Source organism: Schistocerca piceifrons, chromosome 8 (genome assembly GCF_021461385.2).
Source record: "Schistocerca piceifrons isolate TAMUIC-IGC-003096 chromosome 8, iqSchPice1.1, whole genome shotgun sequence".
Classification (NCBI taxonomy): domain Eukaryota; kingdom Metazoa; phylum Arthropoda; class Insecta; order Orthoptera; family Acrididae; genus Schistocerca; species Schistocerca piceifrons.
In genome coordinates, this window is record NC_060145.1 from 172,968,614 (window position 1) to 172,988,559 (window position 19,946).

Genomic DNA, 19,946 nt, shown 5'->3' on the forward strand with positions numbered 1-19,946 from the left:
ATAGATCTGATCTACTTTATATTGGCAGTATAACTTAAACCCAGCCAAGGTATATTACCAAAAATAGTGAACTTAACTATTTGCGATAATTGTGTTTCATGGATTGAAAAGTAACTTCAGTCGGAGGTCAGATGCAGTTTTGAATACTGAAATTCACAATAGATATTTAGCTATGAAGATCTCACATATTCTTCGGAAACGACATTTTTATCTCTACGCAAAACGAAAGGACTCAATCTAGGAAATCAAGAAAAAGATTTCAAAGTATCGAAGATACAGATTGTTATCGACTTCACATAAGTGAATGTGTGATGAAAACGCAAATGGTAGAAGCCTTGTGAAATTAAGTATCATTAAGTTCTGTGTTTATTTTCGCACGTTCTAAAATTCAAAAAGTAGACAGAAATAGACATGTCACACTATCGATCAAGCACTTTTGCAAACTTTCAAGGCTCAAAGTAGTCGTTTACATACGACAGAAGGGCCTTGTTTTTCTGCCTTTATACATTTGAAATATTAATATCTCGTTTCAGCAAAGGTGCTGTTATGTGATTTAGTGAAATTAGCAATTTTTTTACGAAACTAAAGAAAAAAGACGAGGATCAAAGGTTGAGGTATTGTAAAACCTGGACAGAAAGCTAAAGACGCCATAATGGAATCGTTAGCTGGTTACGGTAGCGATGATGAAAGCAACGAAATGTTGCAAGATAACAAGGTAAATTTTAATTAAACTTTGTCGATTGTGATGATAGTTTCTATAGTGTCTCATGACATATTTGTAGTCTTTTATTTTGATGTGTGTCTCTCTCAAAGTTCTACACAATAGGGTGTCTCAATTTGTCTTTAATTTTCTGAAGCATTGTTTATTATTTTAAAGGAACGTATTGGAGAAGGCTCCGACAGAGAAAACAAGCAAGAAGACGACGTCAATTACGATAACGTACAAATGGATATGAGTGAGGTAGGAATGTTTTACATTTGTTAAGTTTTAGGCTTATCAAGTCTTTATTGTGCTTTATATGATGTAAGCCTAGATAAATATTTAGGGTACCACAGATTGCGCCAGTATTTGGAATGCCATCCTTTCTTCTATGGCCACTTTTTTTGTGCCTCCATTATAGTAAGAAAGGAAGAGCCAAAAATGTCAAAGTTGTGTCAATAAGTGGTGGTTTTCCTGGTGCCCTAAATTTGTTGTCATAACTTTTTTTTCATGTTGCAATACCTGTAGGCCTGTGCATTTTAGTTCTGAACTTATCCTTTTAAATGCTGTGAAAAGCCTTGGTGTTTCTTGCATCTGGCCTAGTTTAATGTTTATTTATTCATTTAACAAGGGAATGCATAACATATTTGTCTTTTTTCAAAATGTGCGAGCGTTTGACATGCTATTTGGAAATCACTTAATTTTTCAACTCATGTGCCGAAAATGCGGCAATTTCTTCGGAAATGTTTGTAAAAGATCAAAAAATATTAACACATTCTTAAATATACTACCATGTGCATGGACAGTGGCGCCAAAGCCATCGCAAGGCGAGATGTGTAAAGTTCCCAACGGTCTGATCTTCAAAGCAACCATCAACAATGTCACAAGATCATTTTGGGTGAGTACTGTCAGGACAGGTAACGAATATTTACAAAGAGTAAACAGAGAAACTGAATTCAAGTAAGGTCTTTCTTAATTTGTGTAGGTATAATTTTGTCTGTAAGAGTTTAGGCTTATTTCACCATCTGATGCTATGTCAGGTGTGAGTTTACCCACTTACTGGTTTGTGAAACATTTTGGGCATTACAATTCGTATGTATTCCCAAAAGGTTTTCCCAAATCAAATGTGCAGAATTACCAAACACATTTTCAAATTGATTTATGGCTCATTAATGCTCACCTAATCAATTTGGAGATGAAGGTATATTGGTGCAGGTCATCCTACTATCTGTGAAAAAAGACTAACCCTGCTGATTACTTTCTCTGTCTTACATTATTATTGAATATATTATTGTAACCATGGACTGTGAGCAAAGGCATAATGTTTATTTTTCAGCATAATGGCTCAGTAACAACCAGTAAGGTTTTAACACATTTTTGTCTCCCAGGAAACTTTTGCTCCTTTAATAGCCCTTGATTTTTCTGCTCTAACCTTTTCTTATCTAGTGTCAGTAATGTATGTTTGATTTGTTTACTCAAAAATGTGTTACTGGGGAACTATAATTTGGCGTCTTCTGAGTAGGGGTTGCAGGTAGAGCCTATAGGGTATGGTGCGGTTGGGATGTGGGGGAGGGGGGGGGGGGTGTGCAGCAAGCTCTGCATCAGTGTACTGTAAGTATGCTGTGCAGACAACAGTAACCTGTGTTGTGAGCTCCCACAAACTCTTGCTATCTGGCTTCTTTTTCTGAACTGGAGTAGAAGGTAATCCCATGATGGGCCAGCAACCACTACATCACCCATTTTCGAAACAATCACAATGAAAATAGCACATCAAAACAGTGACCACACAGCTCAGCCGCAAAGCAGACAACATTGCAATCAACATTGACTAGTGGTATGGTGCACAGTTTGCAATGACCATTCGCAAATCACTAAGACATTGATCGGAAACAGGGAGCACTTGAGACAAGTTACAGTTCCCACACAGTAATTTGAAAGACACTGTCACTTAACATGTCTTCTGAGCAGCAACAATAAGATATGTACATTGACAGTGGTGAGTGAGGGGTTCAGTTACATTCTCTGATATAAAATTAGAGATGAGAAAAGCCTGGGCATGTTTCCATGTCCCAAAAAATAAGTTCGAAGTTATCATAGTGAGCAGTAACAACCAATAGTTTACTGTCTTTTGTAAATTGACAATGTGGTGTACTGTCAACAATATTCTGCTTAATGTTCTGTGAATTTTGGATAGGGGGGAGTGGATGTGCATATTTGGTGTGGTAAGATGTAGAATTTCTTTGAATTGTGTGACAGCTTGACATTTGACCACCTAGTATAGGTGAAGTGAACTTTTTTTTTTTGTTGTACTTTTTGTATTTTCTGTGTATCTTATTGTTCTGAGTTCATGATGGTGTCCCTCATTGACTGACGTGTTCCAGCACTACAATCTTCCCTTTTTGTCCATGCTCTTTCAGTGTGTAGTTATTTTCATAATGTGTTTCCTTGAAGTTAAGTTCTGTAGATTTTATTGTAAAATTTCAAAACAAGCTTGTGGACAATTGCATTTTTTATTTATTTTTAAAGTCTGTTGAGCTGATATTTTCTTAATTTTGTTACATTAGGATACTGTGTGGTTATGCTTCCATTGTAGAATTTGTAGTACATACCAAATATTGTGATGCATACTAGTTATAATTAGAATTAACTTAGAATGGGGTTTCATACTTTGATGTAATTACGTGTGCTTGAATATTTGAGTAAGTTTATGTGAATCTGTTAATTTGCTTGCTTTCTAGTTTATCTGTACCAAGGATATCCTGCCAAGATTCAGTCTGCACCCATTCCCTTTTACGTCAAGTACAGAATTCATTAGTAACTTTGAAGTAGGGTTGATGTGGCATCAGTCTGTGGAATTACCTTGAATAATGTTCTGTGCTTGTGGGTAGACAGTGAGTAAAGATACATACAAAGCTTCCATCAAATGCTAGTATTTGTAAAAGTCCTGCAGACAAATGCAAGGAGGTTGCTAGGAGAATTGTGAAGACTTTTGGCTATGCTGGTAGCCTCTATGATTGGTTTGTATTAAATTTGGTAACGGAGATATCTAACCTATAGACAGTAGTTTTTTTTTTTTTTTTTTTTTTTTTAAGTGCTGGTGAAAAATTTGTATTCATTTCAGAAAGGATTCTTGTAAACAGCATGAGTGCAGTTTGTCAGACGTTGAGAATTTCTGTTGCTGTGAAATAATTGGATCAAAGTTTATGATTAGCAGTGACACTCTCAAATTATTGAATCACAATCCAAGCAGTATAGTTGTATTATAATGCATCCTTGTTTTGTGTCCTTCTGTAAGACATGTTAGACTTCTCTGAAACTTAATTTAGTAGACTTTACAGACTCTGTGAAGACTGAAGGCATGCTTGATATCAGTCTTAAAAATAATCTCTTTTATGGATGATACCATGTTGTTTGCGTTCATGTATCACTGTTGTTACGCTATGGTCTGTGCAAATTACTTTTACTTTTCGTGGTATTTGGTATCTTTAATAATTTAACATGATTTTTATTTACCACTCATTCTGTCTGGCTGGTTCATGTGGTTGGATGCATTTAACAAATGGATAAATAAAGCTGCAATCACCCAAGAGGTTGATTATGAACAACAGAGTGCTTCACTGTGTGTTGTCATATAGCATTTTGTTTGCCCATACTTTGCTGAATGACATGAAGCAGATAACTTGTTGCCAGACGAATTGTAACGTTAAACATGATGTAAAGTTTTCAGAAATTTGAAGCATGCAGATTGTAAGTCACATAAAGTTCTGCAGAGCAGGCGACTATAGGGCAGGTTATAAATCTTTGAATATGATTTGTAACACAACAATGAGCCCTAAAGTCAGTCTTAGGTGTCACAAATAACCAAAGGATGTGGGGAAATAACACTCAGTTTCTGTTCCAGTTAGTAATAGACTTAATACACGGTTGTTTAACCCAGTCAACTAAGACCAAAACAGTTCAAATAAGGAAAAAATTGTTTAGTCATAAATTTTTGTACTGTGATAGAAGCAAGTTCCTTGAGCAACACACTGCAAAACCTGACTGGTGGAGTATGACTGCAGGTGTGAGGTGTTGAATAACTCAAAAATCTCTAGGCCTAGGACTAATACTTTCCATTTTGTAGGGGTGGATAAAACTCTTTGTTAAATTGAGTAAGTTTGGAACAAACGTTAAATGTGTGTACCACATGTAAGGGGGAGAAAATGTGGGAAGGAAGGTAGGTTGCCGTATTGTGGTCATGTATTTTCCGTTCTTCGCAGTTCTGCAAACTACAGATTGCCCAGTGACTCACTGCTGGTTATGGCATTGCATGCACACGCCTGAGGGGGGGGGGGTGTTTATTTTCCACAAAGTGCATTAACACTGCATTGAAAACATGAGAGTTACTGACAATCTTCATTCAGGAAATACATGTGGACAGATTCTATGTAAATCTGTACATTGTTTTACATTCATAGAGGGAAAATTGATTCATCATCTTCCTGTATAGCAGTTGTAGTGTTCTTCCAGGAAAGCAAACTTCCCTGCGCTGTAAACAGTTCGTTCAGTCTACAGGCAGGCTATAGCTTCCACCATTTCCTATCCAGTTCTCATATGTGCATAGACAAAATAACTTCACTGCACTCATGCTTATATAGTGCAATTATTTTCAGTTTGAATGGCTACTTGTTTGCAGTTATGTGAGATTTTAGGAAAATACATTCCTGTACACAGTGGCTGAGAAGTGTGTTTACTGTGAATGTGATGTCAGTTGCCTACTTAATGTTGGTGAGAAAGGGTTTGGATAGAAAAATGTGTCACTTTCTTGCTGTCTATTGTTGAACAGTATATTGTAAAGCCAAGGAACCATGATTTAGTCACTTGGAGGGGAATTAATGAATGACCAGAATGTTAGTGCACTTCTCTCGCTGTTAATAGTGTTGTGGTCCCTGCATAAATCTCTTCCATTCAGGAACTTCTGGCACTTGAAGAATGGGCTGCACTGATTGGAGCCACTTACTATACATCCAAAGTATGTCTTGCAAGGTGGGTATGAATATGTTGAATGAATTCTAGTGTACAATTCCATATGTCAGCCTTGACCAGTGACATAGCTGACCCAAAGGTGCTAGAGAGAGGAAATACTTGAAAATGACAATGCTTATTCCTAAACAAATGAATGTCGCACAGAAAAAAGTAATATGCATACATAAGTTACAATTGTGAATTACAGACAACCTTTAACATCCACTCTAATACACTGCATAATAAACTCATAACATTATAAAATCGTGGTAATAATCAATAATAAATATTGACTCTCCTGTGACTAGCATGGGAAAGCAGAGGTTTTTGGGCAGGACAAACTATAAAATCTTAACAAAACCACAAAAACAAACACACACAAACATATGCAAAACATGTAACTCAAATCCATGAAAAATGGCGTGGTTCGACAGCTAGAATTCATTTATATAGGTCAATTCTAGTTGTCGATTCCAAGATTTGTTATTTTTTGCATTTTTGCAGAAATTGTGTAGTGTGCATTCCTTTAGGATTTTCATTATTGATATTGCTCTGTCTTCATAGGATCCTGCCCAAGCTCACCCTCGGAAATCGTTCCACATTCCGGAAAAAAAACAGCCTGATATTTCTGAGGCCCAAGATTATGATGTGATCGTTACAGTTTTCACTTGTTGCAGTTTAACCTGTTCTCGTAGGTTCCTGCCTAACCACACCTCGGAAATCACGATGTGTTTCGAATAAACGGCATAGCTTACTACACCATGTACTAAGACAACCACAGGTAACATTTAATAACAGGCAACTTACATCCTTCGCATGGTAAACTAAAGACTTTAGACAGGACATCACTGATCAAAGCTGGTGGGTGTAATGGGACTGATCATGTTAAAGCCTAGAAAAGTAGTCTGCTGTAACACATAGCTTGACTTGTGTTCAAATTTCAGAAGTTCCATAACACCTGGCTGACCTACTTCTGTTGCAGAGGGATCCTCTGGGGCTCTACAGATGTTTGGAGAGCTGAGGCTGGGGTGATGCATCTGATACCCCTATTCTGTGATAAGTATTCCAGACATTTGATAGTGGAGACAATTAAATCAATATTGCCAAATATGTATTGACGCCATGTTACACTTGGGGGTAGGATCTTCAGTGGGTAGACAATTTCAGCTCCTGTGGTTGAGATTTTTTTATATACATAATATCTTACTTAACAACTGCAAATAAATATTCGTTTAATACACCGAAAATAATTCCACTACATGAATAGCTCAGTGAAGTTATTTTGTCTACTCGCATAAAAGAACTGAACAGGTACAATCGGTAAACTGAAGAGCGAGCAGTGCTTGTGAAGTAGCCTTTCCCTGAAGAAAGCAACAAGAGCCCTTATCTATCTAAAGGTACGACTGCATTGCTATAATGGCAAAGTTTTGAACACATCACAATCTTGTATAAAGGCTGAAGCAACTAACAGCAAATGTGGCTCAGCTGCAAGAGTGCATAATGCTAATGCTTCTCACCAGTAGTTGTGCAAATTGTTCTGCCAACTACTTGGTGTGGTGACAACTGTTTTGTGTCTGCTGAGAACAAGGAATACAGAAATACCTTAATGGTAAAACAGCAGACACATTTGAAGCATTACAGCCACCAGTGTTTGCTTTGTCATTGATCTGTATCCTGAAGAAAATAATTACTAAGACACGTAATCCAATCATAAGTGGTACTGCCACACACACCAGCTGCATAATTGGAATGTATTGAATTGGCCAAAAGACATAAAGCAGCAGCTAGTGTTACGTGGCTGTGCAGATAATGATAAATTTTTATTTATGAAGAAAAAATGGAAAGATCGTTTTTAATGTTTTAATTCATATATAATTCTCTCTCTCTCTCTCTCTCTCTCTCTCTCTCTCTCTCTCTCTCTCTCTCTCTCTCTCTCTCTGTGTGTGTGTGTGTGTGTGTGTGTGTGTGTGTGTGTGTGTGTGTGTGTGTGTGAGTGAGTGAGAGGATGATTCATTTAGTGTAAAGATTCTTCAGAAGTCTGGCATTTTGCATCTTCATATTACTTCTAGAGTTTTCTTGATATTTCATTTAGAGTTACAGAACTTGGGTATGGTTATGCTGGGTCTGCATTTGAGTTACCCCCAAGTTGACAGATTGGCAGTACAAGTACTGCAGTTTTGCCACATGTAGTGAACATCACTCTGTGTGTCCTTGAATAGTTTCCAAGAGATACATAGGCATCTAGATGTGTGGGACATCTTCCAATCCAATTAAAAACTATCATTTTTAAGACAGCAAATGTCCAGGTTGTAAGGGTTGTTAGTACACAGTAATGATTTTGATAATGTAACTATCCCCCACCCCTTTACACACTGGACTCGCATTCAGGATGACGATGGTTCAAACCTGTGTCCGGTCATCCTGATTTAGGTTTTCTGCGATTTTCCTAAATCGGTTAAGGCAAATGGTTCCTTCGAAAGGGCATAACCGATTTCCTTCTCCATCTTTCCCTAATCTGAGCACCATCTCTAATAACCTCCCCACCCCCCAACCCTTTACCCCCTGGATCCATACTCGTCACCTCCCTATACACCAACATCCATCTTGCCCATGGCCTTGCCATTATCAAACACTATCTCTGCCAATGTTATTCAGACTCCACCTCATTCCTCATATGCCTTACCAACTATATACTGATATGCAACTAATTCTCCTTTGAGAGGAAGATGTATAAACAAATCTGTGGCACTGCTGAGGGCACAATCTGTTGCTGGGCCATCCACAGGAAACCTTCGTAGCTTCCCAGAGCCCTTGGGTAGTTCAGGTTCATTGATGATATCTCTGATCTGGACTCAGGGCCAATATGCTCAATCCTCATACCTCCACAATATCATCAGCTTCTCTCCCATCCACTTCACGTGGTACTTCTCCTCTTCCCAGAATGCCACCTTCTTGGACATTGACCTCCATGTCTTGGACAGCTCCAACCACACGTCTGCCATTATTAAATCCCCTAATGACAGTACCTACATTTAGATGGCTGTCATCCCTTCCATAACAAAAAAATTTCTCCCATACAGCCTGGCCACCCAGTGGATGACATATCTGCAGTGATGAGAATTCCCTGGGCCAGTATGCTTGAAGGTCACAAGAGGATCTTCACAGACAGGCAGTAACCCCCAAACCTAGTCTGCAAACAGATTTCTCATGCAACATCCTCACACACCCCTAATCCTCCCACCACCCTCAAGAATCAGTTACAAAGAAGCACCCCGCTCGCCGCTCGTCTCCCAGAATCACCCTGGACTGGAACAACTGAACCATATCCTTTGCCAGGGCTTTGTCTTTCATCATGTATAGAAATGAGGGACATCCTATCCCAGATCATTCCCACCCCTTGCTAAAGTGGTAATCCATTGCCCACTCAACCTACACTACATCCTGATCCACCCATATGTCACTCCCATTCCCAGCCTCTTGCCACAGGTATCATATCTGAAAGCTGCCTTGTCATATATCAAATGTTCTGCAATCACTGGAGAACATTTTATGTCTGTAAGACAGCCAAGCAGCTGTTCCTCAGAATGAATGGCTACTACCAAACTATGGCCACCCAGTGGCACAGCACGTTGCTGAGCACAACATTCTTGATTTCAGTGGCTTCTTCACAACTCAGACCATCTGGGTCCTTCTCCTCACCACCAGTTTAAACGCTCCAGTAACCCTCCTGGCAACAATTTCTGTTAATCCACTGGCCCCACACCCTCCACCCAAAAGTTTCCACTTCTTTCTGTCTGCCACATCTCTCTCCCGCATTCCTATTTTAACAAAGGATTTGTTCTGAAAACTAGCAAGTTATCTTTGTCTTTTGCGTGTGACTTTTGACAACTTAATGCTTCTGTTATTCGGTGAGTGGCCTCTTTTACTCCTAAATCATTTACATTCGAACTTTCCTACTATATTTTTGTTGTATTAGGTGATTCTTCTCAGTTCATGTATCAAGTCAGTGTGTTAGTTGTAGAATGAAACTGCTGCTGTGGTTTGCATCATCTGAGGGGTCAGAGGCGAGGGAGCTGTCGAAAACTACACTCACTCTCTCTCTCCTCTCTCTCTCTCTCTCTCTCTCTCTCTCTCTCTCTCTCTCTCTCTCTCATATAAAGATTTTTTTTTTTTTCCCCAATGGAGATTGACATTTTAGTCTAGTTTTCACGTAATAATTGTCAAAGGATGTAGAAGTGCCAAATATTAAATGTTACATCATTTTAGAAATATTTAGTATGTAAAGAGGGGAATCATCACTTGTATACCAAACTGGACAGAATGTCTGATTAGAGGAATTACTGTAACAACAAAAAAGCCTAAGTTCCCATATTTTTTGTGATCAATACCTCCATGGGATGTATTAAATGTAAACATGCAGAGGTTTATCAGAAATTCTTATTTTGTTAGCCCTAAATCACACCCATTTGCTTATTGATATGGAAGATGATAAATCTTAAACAGCCATCTTGCTTTAAGTAAAGCACAACTAGGTTCATTTCCTTAGGATCCTATTATCAAAACAATAAAAGACAAATGGTAAGGTTGTAAAAGTAGTAAACAGTAATTCATTCATTGTCAGTCACTTTCTCTTCAGTTGACTAACTTTTTTTTCCACGAAGCTAAAGTTTTGTTTTGTTGTACAAGATTTTACGATCTTGATACTGGATGTGCATCAAATACAAGTTTAAAACAAGATGGCTGCTGAAAAGATGTCATATTCCATTACTATTCGACTGTGGACCTAAACTTACTTCTTTATGATGCAGAAAATATTAGACTTAATGGTACACTGAAATTGAAGAGAAGAGGTTTGAAATTTTGATAATTTCTTTGGTGCATTGTACCATTGTCTAGTGTATAGAGATGATGTTGGGTATCTGTTGAAAGCTTGAAAAAGGGCTCAAATAATTTAAATATTTGCTGACAGGACTGCAAAATGTTTGAAAATATTATTTTAAATATAGCCCTATTTATAAAATTCTGTTATAATAATAATTGTTTCTAGTTGTGGTCTTTGGAACAGAAATATTTCAAATCTATATAATTGATCTCCAGTTACAATGTATTAATGTAATCTTGACAATTATTTGGCAAAAGTGTAATAAACCTTGTGTTGGAATTGTGTTTGTTATATTGTGAAAGTTTTTTCTCCTATCCATGGGGGACTGATGACCATAGATGTTAAGTCCCATGGTGCTCAGAGCCATTTGAACCTATCCATGTTTCGTAAAAAGTCTGGAATAATGGCAATTCTCCCAACTCCAAATATACAGTTGTAAATCAGTGTTTAATACAAGTTAATTCTGAAGCAATTTATGTACAAATTGCTTGAATTTAAGTTTTGCACCACCTGCATGTCTGCGAGAGTGTATGACCAAGGTCCGGTGGAAGCAGCGAGTGCAAGGAGAATCCTTATGAAACTGTGATCACCCAACAGCAAAATAAAAACATAACAACAACAGTCAGAATAAAAGCAGCCTGTTCAAAAGTACACATCTATGGTATCAAAAATCTCATACTGGGTAATATTCAATGCACCATGCTCTGTAATGAGCTTGGATCCTCCTTAGCGTATTGTCCGCAAGCTGGTAGTGGTTTTTGCTCAAGCCTGTTCCACACCTCGATGGCCTGCCTGAGGTCATGAGGTTAGCCATTGCGTGAGGAAGATTCCTGCAATGAAGTACTAAAAGGTTCATCTGGTCTTGTGCATGCTCTGTTAGTCTCATGTCAGCAGAAATTGCAAACCATCATTTGATTAGAGTGTTGAAAGATGAATAAATTGCTGAAATTTTTACTTCAGAACAGGATAAGATATTCGAAGATCTCATTCAAACACTGCACTCAGGCACTGCACACATTGGCACAATACATGATTGATTACCTCCCTGCTGAACTCTTGGGACTGCAGGCCTGAGATGTGCGTTGGTACCTAGCCACCTGCTCACTCTTAGGTATCTGGTATCAGACAAATCCTGCATGCACAGGTGAAGAGAAACCCAGTGCCATTGATAATAACCTCCATTCCATTTGTTTCCTTGCCTGTCTTCTTCACACACCGTTGTGCTTGGGTAATTGTCCTGTTATTTGTAATGAATGCCCATTTGGATTGCATGGAAACTGTTACATGCTAAGTTGATACAGCCTGTTCAATTGCCATCAAGAAGACAGTGTACATTCCTGTTGCATTCTCCTTTGAGCCTTGTAGATAGTGGTCTTTAGCTGGCAGTGTTACCGTGGGAGACCACCATGAAGCATTGTTGCCTTCATGTGTGGAGATGCAGTAAGATATGCTGAACTGCCAGAGAATGCAGGTTTATTCTTAACTGTTACACAGATTTCCGCCTGCTTAGCTGGATAGTAATGTGCTTGCCTCTCGTGCAGTGGGCCCAGGTTCGATTCCTGGCCGGTGGGCCCAGGTTCGATTCCTGGCCGGGTTGGAGATTTTCTCCGCTCGTGGACTGGGTGTTGTGTTGTCCTTATCATTCATCCTCATTGACGACACGTGAGCCACCCAGTGCGGTGTCGACTGAAATAAGACTCTCACTTGGCGGCTGAACTTCCCCGGATGGGGCCTCCTGGCCAGCAACGCCATAAAATGATTCCATTTTTCTGTTACACAGATGCCTGTACATTGTGATTTCCTGTGGTTAGGAGTTTTGGAACATGAGATTTCCCATCAAAGTACACAAACTAGATGAAACATGGACGATACAGAACTTTTTTTGTACAGTTCACTGAAGTTAGTTTGTTGTTATTTTTTATTAATACGGTGGTAATTTTTAAAGTTTTCTGTAATGAATCAGAGTTTGTCTGTTTATAAGACAGAATTCTGTACAATGTTAGAGGTTGTGGACGTGGAAGTAGATTCTTTTGTACAAGCAATAAGTTATTAAAACCTAGCAGTCCAGTAAGAAGGGGAAGGTTAAAATTTAAAAGGGTAGCTGGGTGCAGCAACAATTATATTCTCAGAATTTTACTTGAATGAAATTTAACATCTGCCGTTTCACACAGTTTTAGGCACTCTTGAAATAAGTCTGGTGTTATTTATGCTGTGGTGTCAAAAAGATAATTCAGTAAAGATTTAGGTGGAAAAATACTATGTTAAGCCTTTCTGTATTAAAAAAAGCTACAGTATTGCAAGGGCTTCTATTTCCATCTTTACCCCGTTAGTTTGGCTGGCATGTAATACACAAGGTCTCAATCTAAAGCGAAGTTATCAAACATTTAACTGGTTAACTCATAATCCTATCCAGTGTATGTAATCATTTTCCTTATCTCCACAAAGTTGAGGGTCTTTGCTTGTATTTATATACTGGCAGCTCAGAACAAAGTTGAAGGCCTTCTGTTAATTGTTTACAAAACCACAATAGTTATAAGTAGTTGTTTCACTATGTGTGCAACAAAACAACAATGGCTTCAAAAGTTGATGATCCTGCAAATTGTGGAACATTTTCTGTAATTAGATGCATCAGTCTTGTAGTTTGTGGGCCTGCAGTATCGAATCCAGGAAAGGTTTGACAATGGTGTTAAGACTTTCAAGCTCATGAAACAAGAGAGGTGTATCTAGGCTGATGAAATCGTGCAGTAAGTGAATCAAAACTGTGGTCTGATTGACAATTGGTGCTATGGCCGTTGAATTTCTTTGTGTTGGGCACAGTACTATCTACATTATTGTCAAAAAACAGCTCAGATAACCAGCACAAGAAAAGATAAATTCCAACAGACAATTGTTTTTAGAGTGCTACGACAAAACAGAGGTGGTTTGTCTTATTGCTGGGGGGGCGGGAATCGGATTATCTACAACCAAAATGAAATGAAAACAACTGCTTACGCTGGGATGCCACTGAACTTCACTAAAACAAAAACTATTTTTCTCCTTGTTCCAATCGGAACACATTAGCCACTATTTCCCTGATGGGAGGGGCATTTTTCTTTTTGATTCAATGGAACATAATTAAACAATTATAGTTGATGCATACTGCGAAACACTCACGAAATACTGAGGCATCATCTTAAAGGAACTTTCAGATCAGACAGCTTGCATTCTCTAATGGCCCCCAAAACGATCAAACGTGTTTGACAAAATTGCTCGTATCTAACCATGGATTTACCAAGCAAGCCTGTACATGTTCAAACAATTTTTGTCAGTTTAATCTCACTTTGAAGCCAACATTGTTCATGTTAATGTGTGTTTTGACAGTAGCAGGAACAGCCACAATTGCAGACAAAGCTGTCCTGGCATTGACTTTGGCACTGTATTTAAAGAAGAAGAAGAAAACACGGCTCTTGTCAGAAACTGGCTTAAAATGATTTACACATGAAAATCTTCTAAAGGAAATAATATTCTCAGAACACGATGATTACAACTTCTTTCTGCGAATGGACAATGAAAGTTTTTAAAACTTGTTAAGGCCCACCTAAAATAGCAAAGTTGCCCGTAAAGTTCGTTCTTATGTAGACACGGATGTGTCAAACAAGCCCGTTCACATACCAAGAAAGCTTGTCAGTTTAACCTTACTTTTGAAGCAGATGCTTTCTGTGTATTCTATATATTGGCACTAGTGGTAATGGATACAAATGCAGATAAAGCATTTCTAACATTGCTTCTGGCACTGTTTAAAGAAGAAGAAAACAAGACGCTCGTCCAGGGAATGGATTAAAATGAACAATATACAACTGAAAACCCATCAATGGAAATGTTACGCTCAGAATCTGACTGCTCTATAACTTTCTGCTGTGAAAGTTAAATATCTTGCTCAACATCACTTCACTTTCACACTGAAAAAGAAAACACAAGTATGCGAAAATTCGTTATTGCCTACTTAGTCCTCTAATGACAGTTCATTAAAATACCACAGCTTGGGATCATATAGCCCACATTGTCTGTGAAAGAACCAGAGAACTGTGATTTCTTTATTTCAACCCACTCTGCTTGTATGTTTACTGTATGCGTAAAATATTGATTTTGTTAATAACCTCGCCGTGCTAGATATATGGATGGGAAAGGTGTTAGTGATTGTCAGTGCTGTTTTGTTTTTATACTTGTTAGTGTTCTCATAGTTGTGGAAACTCACGATACAGTGAGATAAATTGTAATAAAACACTTTTTCACCAAACATACTTGGCGACACTTCGACACAAACAACATCCACCGTCTTGTCAAATTTTCCGTCAATCAAATTTCTCGCAAAGTCAAACAAGTTCTATGCTTGACAAATACTTCAAACGGCACCATACACGGCCAAATATTTGGCAAGCACAGTTATATTTAACAAACCATTTGATCGTTTACGGGGCCTTCTCTTGCACTTAGCAATTGTTACTTCTTTGTACACTTCAAACAGTGGCTTAGTGGAAAATGATTTGAAGATTATGAGAAATTTGAGATTGCAGTTTCAAGTGGTTCATTTCCCAAGTAGAAAGTATCTGCACAGGGAAGCTGAAGCAGCTAATGCAGTTCTGGGGGGAAAAAAGCAGGTTTGTGAGAAACTAAAACTGACATTAAAAGCTGTCTCCAATTAATATATTTTTATTTATGTCAGAATTAGCCCTTATGTGTTCTGAATATGCCTCATATTTGGGAACTCTCCACATCCCTGTATTGTTATGATTGCAGTAATTCTGATGCAGTTATAGTCAAGTGTACTGACACATATTTGTCATCTTACCTGCAAAAGTTAACCACAATTTTCTGACAATTGTTCTTAAAGGTTTTGACTTTTGAGTGCCTCCTTCTATCTCTGAGATTTGCTTTAATTCTTGTGAACTGATTGGAGTGTTATGCTGGACTGCTTCATATGCAGTACATTCTGTTAAAGTTTATAGTTATCCATATATGTTCCCTGCACATATTTGTCATTTAACTGAATAGTCACAAAGAATGTGAAGAGGCCATTCAACAAGTAAATTAAACGTGCACTTCTGCAGTGCATCTTGCAAATAATTCTCTCTCTCTCTCTCTCTCTCTCTCTCTCTCTCTCTCTCTCTCTCTCTTTAAAGTTGATCAGTGTAATAAAAATAAATAATTTTGCCTCCCTCTCTTGATTTTGTTATTTGTGTTGCTCTTTACCGCTACAAAATTTCCTGCTGTTTGAGCTTTTGAGTTCTCATTTGCTTATGGTTCTTGAAAGGTATCTCAATTTTCTGCTGTGATTGAACTGTCAGTCAATTTACACTGTAGATGCAAATTGTGATTTATTTAAGACTATTCATTATATTATCTGTGTGCATCCTGTTTGATGCCATATATGTGGTTTTTTTTCTCCTGGCTTGTGCGTACATTAAGGAAACCCATCCAGTAATTAATTGTTTGCTGATGCACGTATACTGTCATGGTACATATTAAAATCTCCACATACCTTAGCATGCCACTGGAGGACCTAAAACAAAACTGTGCAGCCCATTGAAAAAGTGATCGTGTGCTAATTCGTTTTGTGTGCTAATTCGTTTTTGATGGCAATGGAAATATTGCAGCTGTTTCAGGCCAGTCCACGCAGCTAGAGAAGTTACTTGGATTGGCCAGCAGCAGCTTAAACATATTTGCTGCTGCTGCTGAAAACAGATAGGCATGTTATACTTTGTTTCTTCAACAATTTTCACCATTTTGTTTTGGCACTGTGCTATGGTACTGTTGCTTTGGGATTTCAAGTGTTCCAGGATTGCAGACAGACAACCAGTTATTTATGTAACTTCGTTTTTTTAAAGTAATAGAGTAGAACCTTGCTAATCTGACCTTGGAGGATCCGACTCCCCGCTTAGTCTGACCATCACATTTCTTGTGTCTCTTTAACCGCCCTTCACATGATGCCACTCAATGGTGCTACAGACGAGCTAAGCAGTGGGTCACCACATATGAACAGTTGGCATGTGTTGTCAGTGTAGCAGTAGCGGCAGCATTGAAGCTGCTTACTACAATAGCGGCACTTGTTGTCAATGGCAGTGTTCTTCTCAGTGGGGTTGTGTGAAGGGACCCTTACATATGTGGGCCGCTGCTACGATCAGGTGTGGACTTGCAGTGAATTATCATCTTGGGGTATGGAGTGTTGACTGTAGATAATGTAGTTTGATCAACTTTTTTCTAGCTCAATCAATCAGCGTTAGTGTGCACACATTTGTTTTATATATTAGTGACAGTGTTCTTCTTATATACTGTATTAAAGTGTGTAAAACTAAGCTATGGCATCAACTGAACGTAAACATGTGACATTGTCTTCAGTTGCGAAACTGAATGTGCTTGAAATGTTAAAGGCGAGTCTCTTCAAAATGTTACATGTGAGCTAGGGGTTGGCATAACAGGTGTTAAAGACTGAAGAACAAAAATGGAAAAACTCATGAAAGTCGTACAGGAATGATTGATGATCAGAAAGAACTGAAAATACGCAAGACTTTAAAGAAGTCTAGAAGTGAAATTCTAGACAATGCTTTATGGGAGGGGTTTGAGCAAGAGAGAAGAAAAGGATTTCTGTTGTTTGGACCAGTCATAAAAGAAAAGGTACTGATTTTGTATGAAAATTGTGTAGAGACAATCAAAAGGAAAAGGTTAAAGTGAAGATACCGAACTTGCCAAAGAGAGAATGCCTATTTTTCTCCATAGTATTGCTAATGGCAGTCACAAGATGTCATTGTGTGTGATTGGCAAAAAAAAAAAAAAAAAAAATAAATAAATAAATAATAATAATAATAATAATAATAATAATAATAAACGAGTATTCAAAAACATTAATATGGCATTTCTACCTGTTTGTTATCATAACTAAAGGCTGGCCAGTGTGGCCTTGCAGTTCTAGACGCTTCAGCCTGGAACCGCGCGACCACTACGGTCGCAGGTTAGAATTCTGCCTCAGGCATGGATGTGTGTGGTCCTTCGGTTAGTTAGGTTTAAGTAGTGCTAAGTTCTAGGGGACTGATGACCTCAGATGTTAAGTCCCATAGTGCTCAGAGCCATATCAAAACCAAAAGTTAACATGGATGGAATCCAACCTGTTTTAAGGAATGATTTTTTGACCTGTCATCCCAATAGTTACAAATGATGAAATCAAGATGTAGACACTCCGGCAATTTTTAGCAATTTGAAAACTTTACTACAGGATGTTGAGTCCAGCAATGTGAGTGAGTGGATCAGTACAGCAGTCATTGACTGCACAATGGAAGAAGAATTAACTGATGGCCAAATCATTCATGCTTTAACTCGAACAAGTGATGATAATGAGGAAGATGACAATGAACCTGATACAGATGCTAAAAAGGCATTGGATATAGTCTTTCAGTACATCTCAACGAAACTAATCATCTACCCCAGTAGACATTTTGTGGATCACTAAGTGACGGAACATTTCGACAAAACAAGGTTGTCATCTGCTAAGCAAAAGAACACTAGATTTTTTGGTCCTACTTAAAAACAGAACATTAGGTTTTTTCATCCTGCTTAGAAACAAAACATTTTTTACTGTATGATTTCTCATGTGAATCTCCAGATTTTGAAAATGCTGGATTAGGGGAGACCAAATGTGCAGGCAAAAACCTGGAAATGTGTTACAAGTGCTTTCCCTGCTTTATTTTTCACTCTCTTGTAAGGGAATCATTTTGTAAGCCCTGAAAATTAATGATTCAGGTTGTCTGCATTTGACAACCTTGTTAGAGCTCCTGTTTTAGTAAGTAAATATCCTCAGTTTCAAATACTGTATTCTTGGGTGTTGGTCTTCATTAACATCCTCTTCTGTGTTAGTGTTTGAAATCATATGCTGAACTATTTTTCCAGGTGGTCACTCTGACACAGTTTTTCCCACAGTTTCAACATTTTGTTGACAGAGAACGAGCAATTATATTCACTTTGTTAAATTGTTTATTAATGATTGTGTTAACATTTTTCAAGCCTAGCCTACTGAGGCTGCACTGACAGAGCCTGATCTTAACAATAAACATCAAAGTGGCAACACATGCTTTATAAATGTTGGCAGAATGACTATCATAATCCCTAAATGTCTCTTAGCAAGTCAAAATCCAGTTATTTCCTAATACCCTGTGTAGCTTTAGTTGAAAGAAAGTTTTGGGCTGAGTTTTTCCTATCTCTCATAAAGACATGGATTTTGACTTGCTAAGAATAACATGTGGATTGTGGCGTAAGATCATTTGTAGCATTGGTGACAGCTGCTTATAGGCAAGATACTTGTATTTGCTGTCTAAGTTGAGTAATTCTCATATTGGTCGTGCTTGTATGGCCCTATTCTTATAGGAAGCATGGGTGGTGGGATGGCTCTATTATTAATTGCCACAGTGGACATTCTTAGGAAGCATCTTCAGCCATTTGTTTTATTTCTTTTGCATAATTACAGTATTGTTTCCAAAAGTTAGCATGTAACAAGAATAATGTTTTTTTGTGAGTAGTGTAATGACACTCTAAAATGGAGCAATATCAACAGGGTGATAAAAATTAACTTTATGCTGATAATCATAGGTGCTTTCTCATAACTTTTGCCCTCTAGGAATGTATCTGTATAATTTTGTACTTATTAAGAAATCTACAAAGATGTTCATTTATGCTAGGCGAGAAAAGTTCAATCTAAAAATTTCAACTAAAATCACACTTTGTTTTAGAAAATGATTTTACATGTAATGCAAGAGTGTATGTAAGAAATTTGTGAGTTTGCATGAATCACTATATGCAAATACTAAGACAATACTACATTGACATTGCAACCAAGTTGCTGTTAATCCAAGCTATGTCTGTTTATCCTCATGTTTTTGGCTGTTTCTGCAGCTAGCATTGCTATGTTAAATTTCTTTGTTCATTTTGGGCCTGCGGTGTAGTGTACGTCAATAATGAAATTACTATAAATTAAGATCCAGAAAAGCTGCAATATAATCATTATTTTTTATTTTATGACCATTATGTTTCAGCTTTCATTCGCATTTTCGAGTAACCTGTGACTACAATGTATATGAGATCATTTACTTACATTATATGTCTTGCACATTTGATTGATTAGATTATAAAGCATAATCTCTGATACCACAGGAACTCATCTATTGCTGGAACACACAAAAGTCATACTTGTAAATTTTCTAGAAATTGCACTATCTCAAAATTACCTTGAATTCAACAACAGAATTTATTCCCAAGCAGATGGAGTGACTATGGGGAATAGCGTGGAGGGCACAGTAGCATACATTTTCCTTAATGCCCTAGAAGAAGAATTTGTTA

The 19,946-nt window shown here is 37.8% G+C and overlaps 1 protein-coding gene across 3 annotated transcripts in view; it reads left to right on the top strand.

Moving 5' to 3' along the window:
• Positions 1-303: 303 nt before the first annotated feature.
• Positions 304-19,946, top strand: part of LOC124711949 (arginine/serine-rich coiled-coil protein 2-like) — a 60,909-nt gene continuing 41,266 nt past the window's right edge. Inside the window, exons 1-3 of one of the 3 annotated variants that reach the window (XM_047242217.1) lie at positions 658-715; positions 878-961; positions 1,507-1,598. In XM_047242217.1, coding sequence (XP_047098173.1) covers positions 1,533-1,598 — 66 coding nt within the window. In that variant the 5' untranslated portion in view covers positions 658-715; positions 878-961; positions 1,507-1,532. Of the gene's footprint in view, positions 716-877; positions 962-1,506; positions 1,599-6,686; positions 6,733-19,946 lie in introns of those variants that run through there. The other 2 variants (XM_047242218.1, XM_047242216.1) reach the window with 2 other exon arrangements.